The sequence below is a fragment of the Falco peregrinus genome, chromosome 3 (genome assembly GCF_023634155.1).
Source record: "Falco peregrinus isolate bFalPer1 chromosome 3, bFalPer1.pri, whole genome shotgun sequence".
Taxonomy (NCBI): domain Eukaryota; kingdom Metazoa; phylum Chordata; class Aves; order Falconiformes; family Falconidae; genus Falco; species Falco peregrinus.
The window spans coordinates 60,636,400-60,652,115 of record NC_073723.1 but is presented as its reverse complement, the minus strand read 5'-3'; the positions used below and the strand labels follow the sequence as shown (position 1 = coordinate 60,652,115).

General features: G+C 39.1%; 1 protein-coding gene across 1 annotated transcript in view; it reads left to right on the top strand.

Annotated features, from left to right (window-relative positions):
- Positions 1–15,716, top strand: part of LAMA1 (laminin subunit alpha 1) — a 111,612-nt gene that overhangs the window by 46,867 nt on the left and 49,029 nt on the right. The window contains exons 13-23 of the mRNA XM_055799488.1: positions 646–747; positions 1,510–1,721; positions 3,051–3,162; positions 4,043–4,153; positions 4,947–5,074; positions 5,661–5,747; positions 5,982–6,193; positions 6,723–6,829; positions 9,873–10,053; positions 11,345–11,481; positions 14,160–14,396. Of these exons, the coding sequence (XP_055655463.1) occupies positions 646–747; positions 1,510–1,721; positions 3,051–3,162; positions 4,043–4,153; positions 4,947–5,074; positions 5,661–5,747; positions 5,982–6,193; positions 6,723–6,829; positions 9,873–10,053; positions 11,345–11,481; positions 14,160–14,396 (1,626 nt within the window). The remainder of the gene's footprint in view (positions 1–645; positions 748–1,509; positions 1,722–3,050; positions 3,163–4,042; positions 4,154–4,946; positions 5,075–5,660; positions 5,748–5,981; positions 6,194–6,722; positions 6,830–9,872; positions 10,054–11,344; positions 11,482–14,159; positions 14,397–15,716) is intronic.

Below are 15,716 nucleotides of genomic sequence, written 5' to 3'. Positions count from 1 at the left end.
TGGGAAGCCCAGAACTGGACTCAAAACTCCACCTGTGGCCTCACCAGTGCTGAGCACAGGGAACCTTGCAACCTCACCTTTAATTATTTTTTGCCCAGTCTCTTTGCCTATGCAGCCCCATTCCTTAGTATAGTGACAGAATAAATGAAAACAAGTCTCAGAAGTGTAACATTAAGGAGCAATTTTGCACAGGCCAACTCTCACTCAAATTCTAATCTCGTTCATTTAATATAGGTCTAATTGTGATACCAGTGTTTAACTAACTTTGAAGGAGTCGGCAGCAGTTTTGGGGCTAAGAAACCTGAAAGGTGGAATATGGAATGCGAGTAACTCCCAACATGCTGTGCCCCTTGGCTAGGACAGTTGTGTAAACCTCTGCTGCTTGTTGAAAGTCCTGTAGGTGTTTCACTGAATGAAGGCACTTATCTGAATCGCGTGTAGAGCCTTCAGCTAGCTTTCCCCGCCTGCACAGCCACAAGTCAGCACTTGTCCCTGTGCTGATACAGATGACATTAAATTTTCCCTGGAAAGTGGTATTTATAAGCCCTGTAGTCCTATCATTTGGACATTGTACTGTCCCATGTCACTTGTTTGTGTTTGTTGGAGGTTATTGTGTTGTTAAGAATTTGCTTTCTGTTATTTCAGCTCACAGCTTTTGGTGGAGAATTGAAGTATACGGTATCTTATGACATTCCAATGGAGAGTGTGGACAGTGATATAGTATCTAGTGTGGATGTCATCATTCAGGTGGATTTTTTTTCAGCTTGTTACTATTCAGACATTATTAGGAATCTATGAAAGGGATAAAAAAAGGGAAATAAAATAATATTTCTATAGTAGTAGTTTTGTTCCTTTTTTTTTTTTTTAAGTTTTTCCTAAAAGTCACTACTAAGATTCTGTTACTACTCATTTCTTTGATTTTCTGACCTATTTGTTTTAAATGGTCGGTATACAGTACTAGTTTTAAATGATAAGTACTAAAATATAACGTGTTTTTAAACAGGTGAGGTGTTCATTACCAAATGTACAAAGCTCTGTGTACAAAAGAAATTACAATGAGCTGAAAGGACTTATAAATATAAGACAGATGAGTGTTCTTGCTGATTGCTTACTTTTCTAGATTTATGCGGCACATAAAAAGTAAGGCTTTATTTTGAATCCAGACACCTCCAAAAAAACATTATTTTGTAATACATACTTAGCAACAGAACAAAGGAGAAAAGTGATTCTGTTTTGTAGAGGAGTTTCATTTTTGAAATTTAATTTAATTCTTTTTCCAAAAGAAAATCAAGTATTTCTGAAGTCTCTGAACCAGAAGAGAGTGGGATTATAGTCCTTCTGAGGCCATGGAAAATGCAGACCTTCTACTTACTTTTTTTCTAGTGCAAGGAATCTCATTTGATTGCCTCTTTCCTGTGTTATCTGGATGTGGATCTGATACTAAATGTAATTGCTTAACAAAATTTGCATGCAAATATGCAAAATGTTTTCTCTGTCTTTCAATTTCAGGGTAATGGGCAGATTTTGAGTACAAGAGCAGCGGGCTTGTCATTACAGCCATATGAGGAGTACTCTAATACAGTGAGATTTGTATCAGAGAATTTCATAGAGTTCAATACAAAAAAAGCTATAGACCGGGAAAGGTTGATGACTGTGCTGGCAAACATGACCCATCTTCTGATCAGGGCCAACTACAACATTGCCAAAAAAGCTGTGTACAGGTGAGGGAGAGAAAATACTCAAATTTTATATATATATATATATATATATACACACATCTATTATTTTTGTGCATATGAAATGCTATTCATCGTGGCAGTATTCCTAAAGTTTTACGTTAATAAATTCTAGGAAAAAAAAAAATACTGAATTTTCTCAAGACTTTTTTGTCTCCAAAATACATTAATGTGGAATGTGTGGAAAAGGGCATCTGGTTGTTTTAAAGATATCTGATAGCAGCAACATTATTTTCTGCTTTAAAGGGATACTGCATAAAAGCTGTATTACAATGGCTGCTTTGTTAGGGGGAAATGCCTCCAAAACCCTCAACAGTATGCTTATTTTGCTATGTGGCAAGTTAATCCATCACTAACTATTGAAAACCTGCTAGTAAAGACGTTGGCTGTTATTTCTTTTAATGTCTGTTTGTAGGTGTTACTGATGCTCATCTCTAAGGGAGTGCTTAATAGGAAAATTGGGCTGGAGTGGATTAACTGGTCATTCCATAGTCTCATGTCAGCATCAGCAGTATCTGCATCAGACCTTACAGAACTGTTTTACCTGCTCTCCAGTATATACAGGAACAAAATCTTACTATGCTCAAGGGAATCAGTTCCAGTGCTTCATCATTTATTTACTTAATTCGCTTAGCCTCACCAATAGCCCTTTTTTCCACATTCCTTGATTTGGTAGAATTTCATGTCAATAACATTGGACTTGATACAAAATTTGCCCTGTGCCCTTTTGTGTCCTTGAGGAGTGGTTATATTTATGTCCATTTAGGGATGGTGTGTTCATCTTCTGGAATGTTTATAAAGATTTATTTAAATAATTTTACCTGTGGCTGAGAAGATTATCTCTGCTGCAAAATGCTGTTGTTTGTAGTACAAGTTTTTGCTTTGTTCTGTTGTGTGCAGCACCAATGAACTGGTGCTGTTTCTCACTACTTACCCACCTGAGATATGTGCCCATTTTAGACATGGTGCAGTAAAACTGTCTTATTTCAGGACGGCACTAAAAGGCTGGTCCACTGATATACCTCTTATACATGACAGACGGGGAAAGTTTTGTTTAAACTTCTCCACAGGAGAAGGGACAATGGTAGTAACAATAATGATAACAGGAGAAGGGTTCATCTGCTCCCGGAATTGCAAATGCAGTGATAAAGACTATGATCATAGTCTTTTTACAGTAGAGAATTGGTCTTGTTCCTTCAGCTGTCCCTGCCAGGGAGCAGCACTCAGCATTGTTACAGCCCTAGAAGCAAACTATTCTGTTCATAGTCAAGTTTGGGGAAACAAATGACGCGATGTTTTCATGCTTGATCCTAGGCTGGACTCTGTGACCCTGGATACTGCAAGTGCAAATGTTATAGGTCTTTCTTCAGCATCAGATGTGGAATTCTGTGAATGTCCTCAAGGTTACACAGGAATATCCTGCGAGGTAACCTCCTACAGTGTTTTATGTATGCAAAATTATCTCCTATCTGTTTTAAAGGAAGGCAGCTTTTAGTTGTACTGCCATAAAAGCGTATGTTCCATGGTAAAATCCTGTCTATCATACTGTACACAATGCTGTAGATATTTTCGTCCAGATTTAAAACTAAATGAGATTTTAAACGTATTTCTTGAATTCTAGTTGGTGGCACTAACGATGCACTTCAGAACATCAGTTTTGCAAAGGAAGCAGCTGTAAGAGCCCTGTGAAGGTGTTTTGAGCTTACTTTACTCATTAATAGTGCTTTTCCTGGATCTGAATTGTGTACAGTTTATTTCTGTTTTATGTCATTAGGTTTATGGAGGCAATAAGGAATCTTAGCAGGGAGGAATGCTAGGCTTTGGAAGATCCCACAAGGGTCAAATGTGTTGCGCAAGGTGGTGCCTTATATATCTGTGAATAGAAGATTAGGGAGGCAGAGCACCATCTGCAGAATAGCAGGAGTTATTTTGACGAATAATTTCAGTTTGAGGTCTTGTGGCATAGCATTGCTAATGATTCTGCAGAGGAGGTAGAACATCTGGTTTTTGTTGTCCCATTATAAGGAACTTCACATATTCCACTGCACAAAACTTATGTGCCTCCAGGGGACAAAGGGCCGAATCAAAGTTGTATGAAGTTAATTCCTATCCCCTTTATCCAGTGCAAGTAAAAACCAAACACCAGAAAAGAACTGCAGTGACATCAATAGAGTTTAAAGAGCATTGTTAGCACAATGTGAATGAGTCAGATGGTGGCTGGTTGGAAGTGGGCTCTTTGAAAAATGTCATGATGTGTACTTTTAACACACAAAATGCTACTGTTTTTTCCCCATGTTTCTTTTCAGTCCTGTCTCCCTGGGTACTACCGTGTGGATGGAATACTCTTCGGAGGTATTTGTCAACCCTGCAAATGCAATGGGCATGCAACTGAGTGTGATATTCATGGTGTATGCATTGTAAGTTATCCTTCAAAGTGTCTTGTGTTTTAAGCGTCTATTTAGGAATTAGGAGAGCATTTTGGCTGTGGGAGACAAGTTTACAGTGTAGGTATATTTCAAGCTATTTGTACCAACTGTTTATTTTTTGTGCTTTTCATTGTTTACTTTAGAATATGTTCAGGGATCTCCATTAAATTGTTCTCCAGTAAAGGGTTTGTTTCTATTTTATCGTTTCAAGTGGGGAGTAATGAGAATGAAAATAAACATCACCATATACTGGCTGATAAAAAACTTAACTTTGCTTGCTGCAAGTGACGATAAAACTTTTCCTGAAAGGTACAAAATTAAACAGTGTTTTGGGTGAATATCTGTTTTCGGATATGTGCATCTTCCATGACTGACATCAGTGGAAATTACACAGTCCCTTCTGAAGAAAGACTTTATTTCTCAGATCTCTTCTGAAATTTAAAGGTCACAGAAATAAAATGGCTAAACACCAGTAAGAAATATAAAAAAAATTTGGTAATGCAAACGCGTGCAATACACAAACTATGTTTAAGTTTGTGTAATAAGTAATAAGGCTTGGTTTACAGTGTAAAGTATATTCTAAAATACTGGAAAGAATTAATTAGGATTTGTTGTTACAACTCAGAAAAGAACCCCACTTATTTTCAAAGTTCTACTCTAATCTTTGTGGCTTGAAGAATGACTTCCTTGAATGTTATACTCTATGCAGACTCCTGCAGGAGTCCCTCAAGGGATGAAAAACCTTCAAGAGTAAGTATGAAAAGAGCTTTTGCATGTTTCACAGGCTTGTCAACACAACACGACAGGACTTTTCTGTGATCAATGCTTGCCTGGCTTCTATGGAAGTCCATCTCACGGAACTTCTGAGGACTGCCAGCCCTGTGCATGTCCTCTGAGTTCTGCTGCAAACAAGTAAGTTGCTTATGTGAGATTTTCTTTGCATCTTCAGCAAAATCAGAAAGTAAGATGAAGAAAAAATGTTGTGAAATCTGAAGGAGAAAGAGAAGGACTTCTTTTCTCCCTCTTTGTTTGAATATATCTCATAGAAACATTGTTTTTCCAGATAGACAAATATCTAGCTTAGGCTGAGACAGGCCAAGTGAACTGGTGCAATTTGTACGTGAAGGTTGAAGGTAATACTTTGACCTAGTCTTGAACTTGGCAGCAAAATAACATTATCTTTCATGTTCAGAAAAAAAACAGGACAGAATTGTTGCATGTGAAAAAGAGGAGCTTGGTACAGAAATACGGATTTGCTAGAAAGAGGGACAGGTTTTTAGGAAGTCCTAAAGTCTTCCTTTCTTTAAAAAAAACCCCAGACCTCAGGAAGAGATTTTGAAAATAACTTTATTTTGACATACTTCATGTTTATCTAGAAAAAATTACAAATACATGGTTATAGAAATAGGTGCATGGACTTGAAGGGCGGATATTTACTGTTTGTAGAAGTCTTTTGATTCTGTATATTGATACTGACTGCCATAAATATTGTTGATAGTTTCAGTCCTACTTGCCAGCTGAATGAAGAAGGTGGAATTGTCTGTGACAAATGTCTTCCAGGTTATACTGGTTCTCAGTGTGAAAGGTATGTACACTAGCTTCAGGTAAAATATCACTAAGTGTTCATCATCTTACCTGCCTTGAATTGTTCATACCACATGTACAGAACATTCCTAATAAAATTTTCCTTCCCATTTTACCTTTGCTTGTAATACAGAGACACTTTAGATAAAAATTTAATAGGAAATACTCCCTTGGGTGGTGAGAGTGTTTGACATGACTTCATTCCAGCTGATAAAGATTTTGATCTCTGGTGCAGGTGTGCTAATGGTTATTATGGAAACCCACTCATGCCTGGACAGTCGTGTGCTCCTTGTGAATGCAATGGCAATGTAAACCCTCAGGAAGATGGCTACTGTGATACCTTCACAGGACAATGCTTGAAATGTCTGGGGAACACAGCAGGTCACCACTGTGAAAAGTGTGCTGATGGGTATTATGGGGATGCGGTGATTGAGAAAAACTGTCGTGGTAAGCTATTATTATTATTGCTTTCAGAATGTAAAGAACATGTCATGTACATGTACATTTAAAGAATATAAAGAAAAATGTCATGTACGTGTATTAGAATGGATGAGGAAATATGCACCTTTGCTGAACAAGTTAGCCTTCCAGTTATGAGTTGAAAAGTGCAGGTTGAAAACTATGGGGTTGGGTTAGCCTGAGGAAGGAATGTGTTATGCTAGGGTCTGGCGCTTCATATTTAGTGACTTGCTTAACTCTGTCCCCCCATTGACGTTCTGTAGACATTTCCTATTTCTGAATGTTACATATAGGACTGGAAGAGACAAACTTCTCAAATATATCTATTCACAGAGGTGGTTTTTTTTTTTTCTTTTAGCCCAAACATGTGGTAAAGTTATTACTGTAGTATATTAACACCTATGGGATATAACAAGGTGAAACACCCCTTATATAGGAAACTTAGAATTTTGTATAATAATGAATGCATATAGATAAATATTTTTTTTTATTTTGTTTCTTTTTGTCTAAACATAAGCCTGTGCATGCCATGTGAATGGTTCACTTTCAAGTACTTGTCATCATGAGACAGGCTTTTGTCACTGCAAATCAAATGTGATTGGAGAAAGATGTGATAAGTGTTTGGTAAGCAAATATTCACCTGTTCCTAATATCTACATTTTCTTTTGTCTTGGTTTTCCTGTTTATCTATATTGGTTAGGGCAGATACGGAGAATAGCAGCAAGTATATTCAGGGGAGAGGCACTTGCTGCTGGAGGGAGACCAAAGGTTGTCTGCACAGTTGCAAATTGCTCTGCCTGTGCTCTTTGCAGATGTGAAGCTATGTAGTTGACTCGGCACCCTTGTGGAATAGGGCTGTTCAGGTTATTGCTGTGCTCACTGACAGCGTGCAGTCATGTTGGCTGACTGAAAAGCACAAACTGAACACTACTAACACACCTGAAGGGATATTAGCACTGTGCTGCATGGCTGAATGCTTTAAAAGGGATTCAGCTAGAAGAAGTAGGTATTCAGTGGTGCTACAAAACATGATTTCCAGCCTTTGCTAAGTGTAGAACAGCCTGAGAGACCAGAGCAGGAAAACTGTGTCCAGTTACTTCATAGAATCAAGGAATCATTTATGTTGGAAAAGACCTTTGACATCATCAAGTCCAGCCCTTAACCTAGGACTGCCAAGTCCATCACTAAACCACGTCTCTAAGCACTGCAGCTATGTGTTTTTTAAATGCCTCCAGGGATGGTGATTCCACCACCTTCCTGCGCAGCCTGTTCCAATGCTTCACCACCCTTTCACTGCAGAAATTTTTCTAATTGCCAGTGTAAATCTCCCCTCAGCTGCTCCCCATAAGGCTTGTACTCCAGACTTTCACCAGCTTCGTTGCCCTTCTCTGGACACGCTCTAGTACCACAATGTCTTTCTTGTAGTGAGGGGCCCAAAACCGCACACAGTATTTGAGGCACAGCCTCACCAATGCTGAGTACAGGAGGATGATTATTGCACTTGTCCTCCTGGCCACACTGGTTTCAATACAAGCCTTGACCACCTGGGCACACTGCTGGCTGATGTTCAGCTGGCTGTTGCCTAGGTCCTTTTCTATCAGGCTCACTGGTCCTTTTCTATCCCAGCCGCTCTGCCCCAGCCTGTAGCGCTGTGTGGGGCTGGTGTGACCCAGGGGCAGGGCCCGGCACTGGGCCTGGCTGCACCTCATACAACTGGCCTCGGCCCATCGGTCCAGCCTGACCAGGTCCCTCTGCAGAGCCTGCCTGCCCTCCAGCAGATCAACACTCCCCCTAATCTTGGTGTCACCTGCAAACTTACTGAGATTGCTCTTGACCCCTCATCCAGATCATTGATAAAGATATTAAACAGAACTGTCCCCAATATTGAGCCCTGGGGAACACCACTTGTGACCAGCTAACGGCTAGATGAAACTTCATTCACCACCACTCTTTGGGCTCAGCTGTCCATCTAGCATTTACCCAGAAAAGAGTACACCCGTTCAAGGCATGAGCAAGCAGTTTTCCCAGGAGGATGCTGTGGGAGATGGTGTCAGAGGCTTTACTAAGGTCCAGGTAGACACATCCACAGCCTTTCCCTCATCCACTAGGTGGGTCATCTTGTCGGAGAACAAGATCAGGTTAGCCAAGCAGGACCTGCCTCTCATAACCCCATGCTGGCTGGGCCTGATCCCCAGGATGTCCTGCATGTGCTGCATGATGGCACAGAGGATGCCCTGCTCCATAACCTTCCCTGGCACCGAGGACAGGCTGACAGGCCTGTGCTTTCCTGGATCCTCCTTCGTGCCCTTCTTGTAGATGAACATCACTCTTGGCTATCCTCCAGTTTTCTGGGACCTCCCCGGTTAGCCAGGACTGTTGATAAATGATGGAGAGTGGCTTGGTGAGCTCTTCTGCCAGTTCCCTCAGTACCCTGGGGTGGATCTCATGTGGCCCCATAGACTTGTGTGTGTCTAAGTGGAGCAGCAGGTCAGTAACTGTTTCCCCGTGGGCTGTGGGGACTGCATTCTGCTCCTCGTCCCCATCTTCCATCTCAAGGGGCTGAGTAGCCAGAGAGGAGTTGGTCTTAGTGTTAAAGACTGAGGCAAAGAAGAAATTAAGTACCTCAGCCCTTTCCTCACCCTTTGTGGCAATGTTCCCTGCTGCGTCCAATAAAGGATGAAGATTATCCTTGGCCCTCCTTTTGTTTCTAATGTATTTGTAAAACCATGTTTTGTTATCTTTTATGGCAGTGGCCAACCTGAGTTCCTGCTGGGCTTTCATCTCTAATCTTCGCCCTGTCTAACCTTGTGACATCCTTACAGTCCTCCAGAGTTACCTACACCTTCTTCCAAAGGTGGTAAACTCTCCTTTTTTCCCTGAGTTCCAGCCAAGGCTCTGTTCAGCCAGGCCGTTCTCCTCCCCTGCCGGCTCGTCTTTTGGCATATGGGGATGGCTTGCTCCTGTGCCTTGAAGACTACCTTCTTGAATAATGTCCAGCCTTCATGGACCCCTTGGCCCTTCAGAACTATCTCCCAAGGGTCTCTGTCAGTCAGGCTCTTAAACAGGGCAAAGCTGGCCTCTGCAAGTCCAACGTAGCGATTCTGCTGACCACCCTCCTTACTTCTCTGAGAACTGAAAACTCTTATCTCATGATCACTATGCCCAAGATGTCCTCTGACCACCACATCACCCACGAGTCCTGTTTGTAAACAGCAGGTCCAGTGGGGCATCTCCCCTGGTGGGTTCACTGACCAGCTGTGTCAGGAAAAATCTTACTGCCCTTGTGCCAGCCTAACTGAATGCTTTTGAATCCATTGTTCTGGTCTTTCATTCATTTTCACAGAAATCTGTGCCTGATCAGCACAGCCCACCCTCATCTCATGGAAATCTTTAAATTAAGATAACCTCAGACTTTAAAGCATAAAGTCTAAATGTTGAGATGAGAAGGCCATGAGAACATTTCAGTGTTTGCTTTTTCACTGAAGTACATGCTTGAATTTAGCTGGGAACACTGAAAAGATAAGGCCAGGGAGTCCTCACACAGCAGTCACACAGTGCTGACCAATAATCATGCAGGTCAGAGAGCAGGGAAAATAAAAATTTAGATCATGTTGTTTTTAAAAAGTTATGAAATATAGCTCAAATGTATTTACTTCCTGTTCAACAGAATGGCTATTATGGCCTGTTTGCTGGGCTTGGCTGCATTCCCTGTAACTGCAGTCAATTTGGCTCCATCTCCAAGGAGTGCAATCACTGGGGGCAGTGTCATTGTGTACCAGGAGTGGCTGGAGAAAAGTGTGATCGTTGTGCTCATGGCTTTCATGCATTCCAGGATGGTGGCTGCACAGGTGAGCTCTAATCCATGATCCTTGCAGGGTTTGTCTGGAATTTCTTTCAGCAATATGTTTTATGTTAAACTCTGGTAAAGGTCATTTGTTTTGATGACTATACAGAAAAATCTGTAGAATGGTCTCCTAATACTTTGATTAAGCTATGGAACAAAACGTTTCTTTGCTTATTGTGTGGTTCCTTGTAAAAGGTGGTGACGATGAAATAAAGACTCATAAAGGTTGCATGAGAGAAATATTACATCCTAAATAGCTCCTTTGTCTCTTTTTGTACAAAACTTTTTAGTCCTTCAGAGAGAATAGAAACTTTCTTTTCCACAATCATGAGAGCTGAGCTACTGATTCTGAACTTGTTTTTTCATTTAATTCTTAAAAATATATTTTATACTTTGAAAAGATGTCATTGACTCTGTTTTCCCATCATCATCTGGGTGTGTACAATTTTTAGTCATGATGCAGAGGAAAATATTAACTCAAATAGAGAACATGCCATCACAAAACCCAATTTATCATGTTAATGAGATGCTTTTTTCAACACAGTATAGCCAAAGGAATGCCTACCTCTTATCCAAACTGACAAACTTTTTTAATATGCCTCAAATATTATAGTAATGTGAAATCTGCAGTGAGATTATGTAATAGGATTATGTTTTGTAACATATGTATTGTGTCTTTTCTAGGAATCAAAGATCCCTTAGGTACCTTTAACAATCTCAGTCTTTAAAATTTTGTAAATGTTATTTAAAAAATAATAAACCCGCTTTTCTGAACTTCTACTTTTTAGCAAGAATAGTATTGCATTTCTTAAATAGACAAGTGCTTCCTACAGCAGTTTGTTATTATAAAAATAGTTATCCATTCCTATTATTCACTAAGAAATTCTGAAATTGCTGAATTTCTGAAATGAATACTTTCATCTACTTGAGAACATTATTGTATCTCCTGATGATTTTTGTATCTTCTATAAGAGATTTTTTTTCCCTAAAAAATTTACTCTTATCTACAATAATTTTGCTTGGCTTTATTGGTTCCCTTGTGGAAATGCAGCACTGCTTTCTAAATCACCAAGCAGGCTATGTCAAGAAACAATAATGTGCTTTCAATACAAAGATGAAATGCCACTGTGGTCATAATTTGTTTCTCAGCGATTAGGTACAGCAAGGGGTTCCTAGTAGAATGGATAAATTGTACTGTATAATTAAGAAAAGTAAGGCTATCAGCAGTCTTGGAATTTCTTCTCTGTAGCTAAAGCAAGGATAAGATTAATCATTTGGTCCTATTTCTCTTGCAGCCTGTGACTGTGCTCATACTCAGAACAACTGTAATGCTGATTCTGGCCAATGCATTTGTCCCCCTCACACTTGGGGACCAAAATGTGAACTCTGTGAAGAAAATCACTGGGGACTGTCTCCTGAACTTGGCTGCAAGGTATGGTAGGCTGGCCGAAAAGCCATGGCTGCTAATTTGCCTTATACGAATGACAGAATTGGACCCTTGTTTTGAGAACCTCAATATTTATTCTCTGTCTCAAAGTGTTAAAACATGTTTACATTAATTAAAAAAAAAAAAAAATCAGTGTGTAAAGTGTTTATTGAGGAACTTTTTAAGAAAGATGTCTTTGAAAGTACTGATCAGAGTGGCGATTCTGTATAGGTGCATAGATCATATTAAAATTTTGAAGTGTATATTCTAACTTTTAATTGCTTCAGTAGTGATACTAAAGAGATTTATAGCAATAATTGGCAACAAGGAACAGTTTCTGTGCTAATCAAGGAGTGATTATATGGTTTTAAGAACAATGAAGTGCAGCTTATCTTGGAAATCATTGCACACTTTTTCTGAATATTTAAAATTAAAATGGTATAAGGTAGTTTATGTTTCATGAGTGGAAAAAATGCCAACTCCCATTTTCTCAGCTTTATATTTATGGTTAAGCAGTAAAATGCCAACTCGGTGTAAAGCCAAAGAGTAGCAACAATTTAGGCAATTAGGTTCATGCAGTAAATTTTTGACATATATGGCATTGGACCAATCGTTATTTTATAAAGGTTGAGATTTTAAAAAGCCTCAGAATTGCATGAATGTAATAGGAAATTTTAATGGAGAAACCACAAATATAATCAACTTGACAAGGTCTGTCATTACATGCAGTAATTACTTGACAAGTACAAGTATCAGCCAAATTGTTTTCTTTTTTCTCTTTAATTTTTTAGAGTAAGCATGATAAACTAGTCCTATAATATCTCTACAGAATTTACCATCTTAGTAATTCATAGCAACTCACTCAGCAGCCGGTCTTTAAGCCACTGCTTTGTCAGCTACCAGCTACTGTCATTCTTACCTAATGTTCTGCGAATACAATATGCTGGTCCCTTGTGTATTTCCCTTGAAGCGTTGCTTTCGAAGGGTGATTGATACCACCGCACTTACCAATGAGCAAGTTTAATTAAATATGTAACTGCTCACTTTTGCTAGTTGTTTATCATTCCTTTTTGTTACAGCATCAAAGTGATTAACGTGAATTACTGTAAGGTATTTTTGATGCAGCAAACAATACCATGATCTGCAGGTAACAGCCCCAACAGAGGCTCCCCTGTGCTGAATAACCATCTGTGGCAGGCTGAGATTCAGTGCAATGTCTACTGGCAAACCCTGGGAAAGCTCTTGCATGCTCTCTACATGGATGAAGTGGGGGAGGTGCCATCAGAAACCCAGCCATCTGTTCTTGCAATGCAGACTGCATTAGTGGGATACTTCATCTGGCTCCATTTCTTGCTGTTTTTGTGGTATTCAGCATCCGTTTCTGGGTGCAATGATGGAGCAAAGCTATAGTCATGTTTTGCTTTCAACTCTTTTCAAGTGTGCTGCAGCACAGTTAATTGTACCTTAGAGTCCTTATTTATCTTTATCACATATAAACAGAGATTGAAGTACATGTGATTATTCCTGTTGTTATGATACCTGTTCTAGATGAACCTGCTTTAGCAGGGGGTTTGACTAGATGATCTCCAAGAGGTCCCTTCAAACCCTGACCACTCTGTGGTTCTTAAAATGGGGTATGGCATTCAGAGCTGTAAACCTTTAATAATATCTGGGAGCTAAAGTTAACTTGTTTGGTCATAAAGTGTATTAAACTGGGCAGTGTGTAGTTCCTAGTGCTCGCTGTGAAGAATGCTAAAGGATATGTAGTGATGCTAATAGATTTTGTGGGTCTTTGTGCAGAGTGCTTTACAAGGTAAGGCTTTTCATCTCAGAGAGACATGATGAGGACACTCGGAAAATGCTCACAGCCAGGTGATGATAGATAGAATGTACTTTATGCCTGCACTGTTAGAAATAACCACAGAGCAGAATGGACTTGTTAAGTAGCCACAGATATGAAATGAAGACTAAAAATTAGATCCAGTCTGCTTCAAAAAAGAGTGATACATTAAGTGCATCCACTTTACATATTTGTAATAACAGGTTCCTATTACTGATTGCATGATGAAGGTTGTCCTCTGCCAGGGAACAGTATTCCTTTGGTACTGAGCTGCAGTGTGTGCTTAGTTTCCTGCCTGTGGATGCAATGAGATTCTTGGTTCCTCGTCAAATAGTAAATTAAGCTTGAGCAAGATGTAGACCCTGTTAATGCTTCTTAAAATCTTAAAAGAATGTCAGTATTAAGATTTTTATTTCTATCACATTTATAAAATTATTTTACTTACAGATTTCTTCCATCCAACTTTTATATAACATGTTAATTTACTTTATGCACTCAATACATATTATTTTAAATAAAGTCTTCTGGAGTTGTTTTTTATTTTGTTTGTGTGTGTGTTCTGAAACAAGTTCCTTCAAGTCCTTTGATTCCCAATCCAGATTTGGGATCAACAAAGCTTCTTACCTTTTGCAATCGACGATTTACTGGAAATGCAGTTCTTTATTCAAACACAAACCAAACCACCCCATTTCTATGTGGAAGGCCTTCCCTTATATTATTTTATAGTAATTGTTGACAAATACTGAGTATAAAAGGCTGCTCTAAGTTTATTGTGCTGTTTCTGTTGTAACATAATAGCTTTTAAAAATCTGCTATTTATGAACATTTCTTCTTTTCATCTAAGGCGTGCAACTGTAGCGACACTGGTTCAACCAATCCCCAGTGTGATGTATTGACAGGTCAATGCCAGTGCAAAGTTGAATTTGGAGGACAAGACTGTTCCAGGTGTGCATTTGGCTACAGGGACTACCCAGACTGTGTTGCCTGTGACTGTGATTTGAGTGGAACCAAAGTGGAGATGTGTGATGACACTGAAGGACTTTGTGGTTGTGAAGAAGAAACTGGCATCTGCACCTGCAAGGTACTGAAGTATTCATACTCTTTTGAGACAGCCTTTCTGGGGCTTTCTGGGCATTTATCACATCATGGAAGGTGTAGGGCTGAATAGACTTGAAAAGACAATCTGCATCACTTCTTTGAGACATTTCTGAGTACACCTAAATCCATCCCTAAAGGATTTTCTGTGCCAGCACTAAACAGGTCTTATTATTAATCAGCAGGGTTAAAAACTGCGAGGTGATGCTCCCCACTTTGGACAGATGCTACACAGCTGTAGGCTGAAGAGATAGCAATGTGGCATTGTTATTTCTGTTCTCAGAAATTCCTATGATAATACTGGACATTTTGTCTCTTTGTTTTGTTTTACATAGCCAGGTAATTTTATTGCCAGTTTGTGGTCATAAAATTATTGTGGCATGGTACTGTAGTTCTCTTTTAGACAAAATTAATGGAATTTGATGTGGATGCACGTTAAGAAGCCAGGATCAAGACCCATTGTATGCTTATCACAAAAAGTAATTTCTAGCTGACTTAATGCCGAATCCTTGCTAAGTTTACAGAACAGCCACTGTATATCTGATAGGAAAATGACTGGTGTCTTACTAGTCTTGTACAGGATTTGGCATATTTCATGACTATGGTCTCACTGCAGTCCTAAATTCAAATAGATTGCATTTGCTCAATGTAGCATCTATGTGTTTGTTCTGTGTTAAGTGAATTTCTGTAGCCACATCATTCTTGTAGTACATTCAGAGTCCTTTTTTGTGGATTAATATTGTAAGGTAGGAATGAATGAGGATCCATTTGTCTTGCTTTTCTTTTTGTTCCTAGATTTCTGTCTGCCTTCTTTGAAAAAGTACTGGCCTTGAGTTTTGGAACAAATTTTTTAAAAATCTTGTTAAATATATGAGAATGGTGGTAGTGACTTCAGTGTCACGGTATTTCTCTGTAAGATGTAAATGCCTTCTGACAGCAAGAACAGTGCCGTGTGAACCATTTTTAATGGTACAATTTTTACATGTTTTATTTATTCCACTTCCTTTTTTTTACAGTTACATTTTGCCTTTCAAATTGTTCCAATAATAAAAGTTTATAACTCGTGTGCATTATTTCTTAGTTACTATTTAAAAGTTTTGGTTTTTTTCTCAGTACACTTAGAACTTTGGAAAAGAACCAGCAGTAATAGATAAAAGTATGCAATGAAAAATACAGAGAAAATGTTTCTACCTCAAGCCACAGAAAATTATTTCTTCATAGAGTCTAGCAATACTTTGCTGCAAGAGTTGCACTTCTGAGTGCAGGTCACATTAATTGGTATCATCCTGAAGTTTCTGAGCAGGCA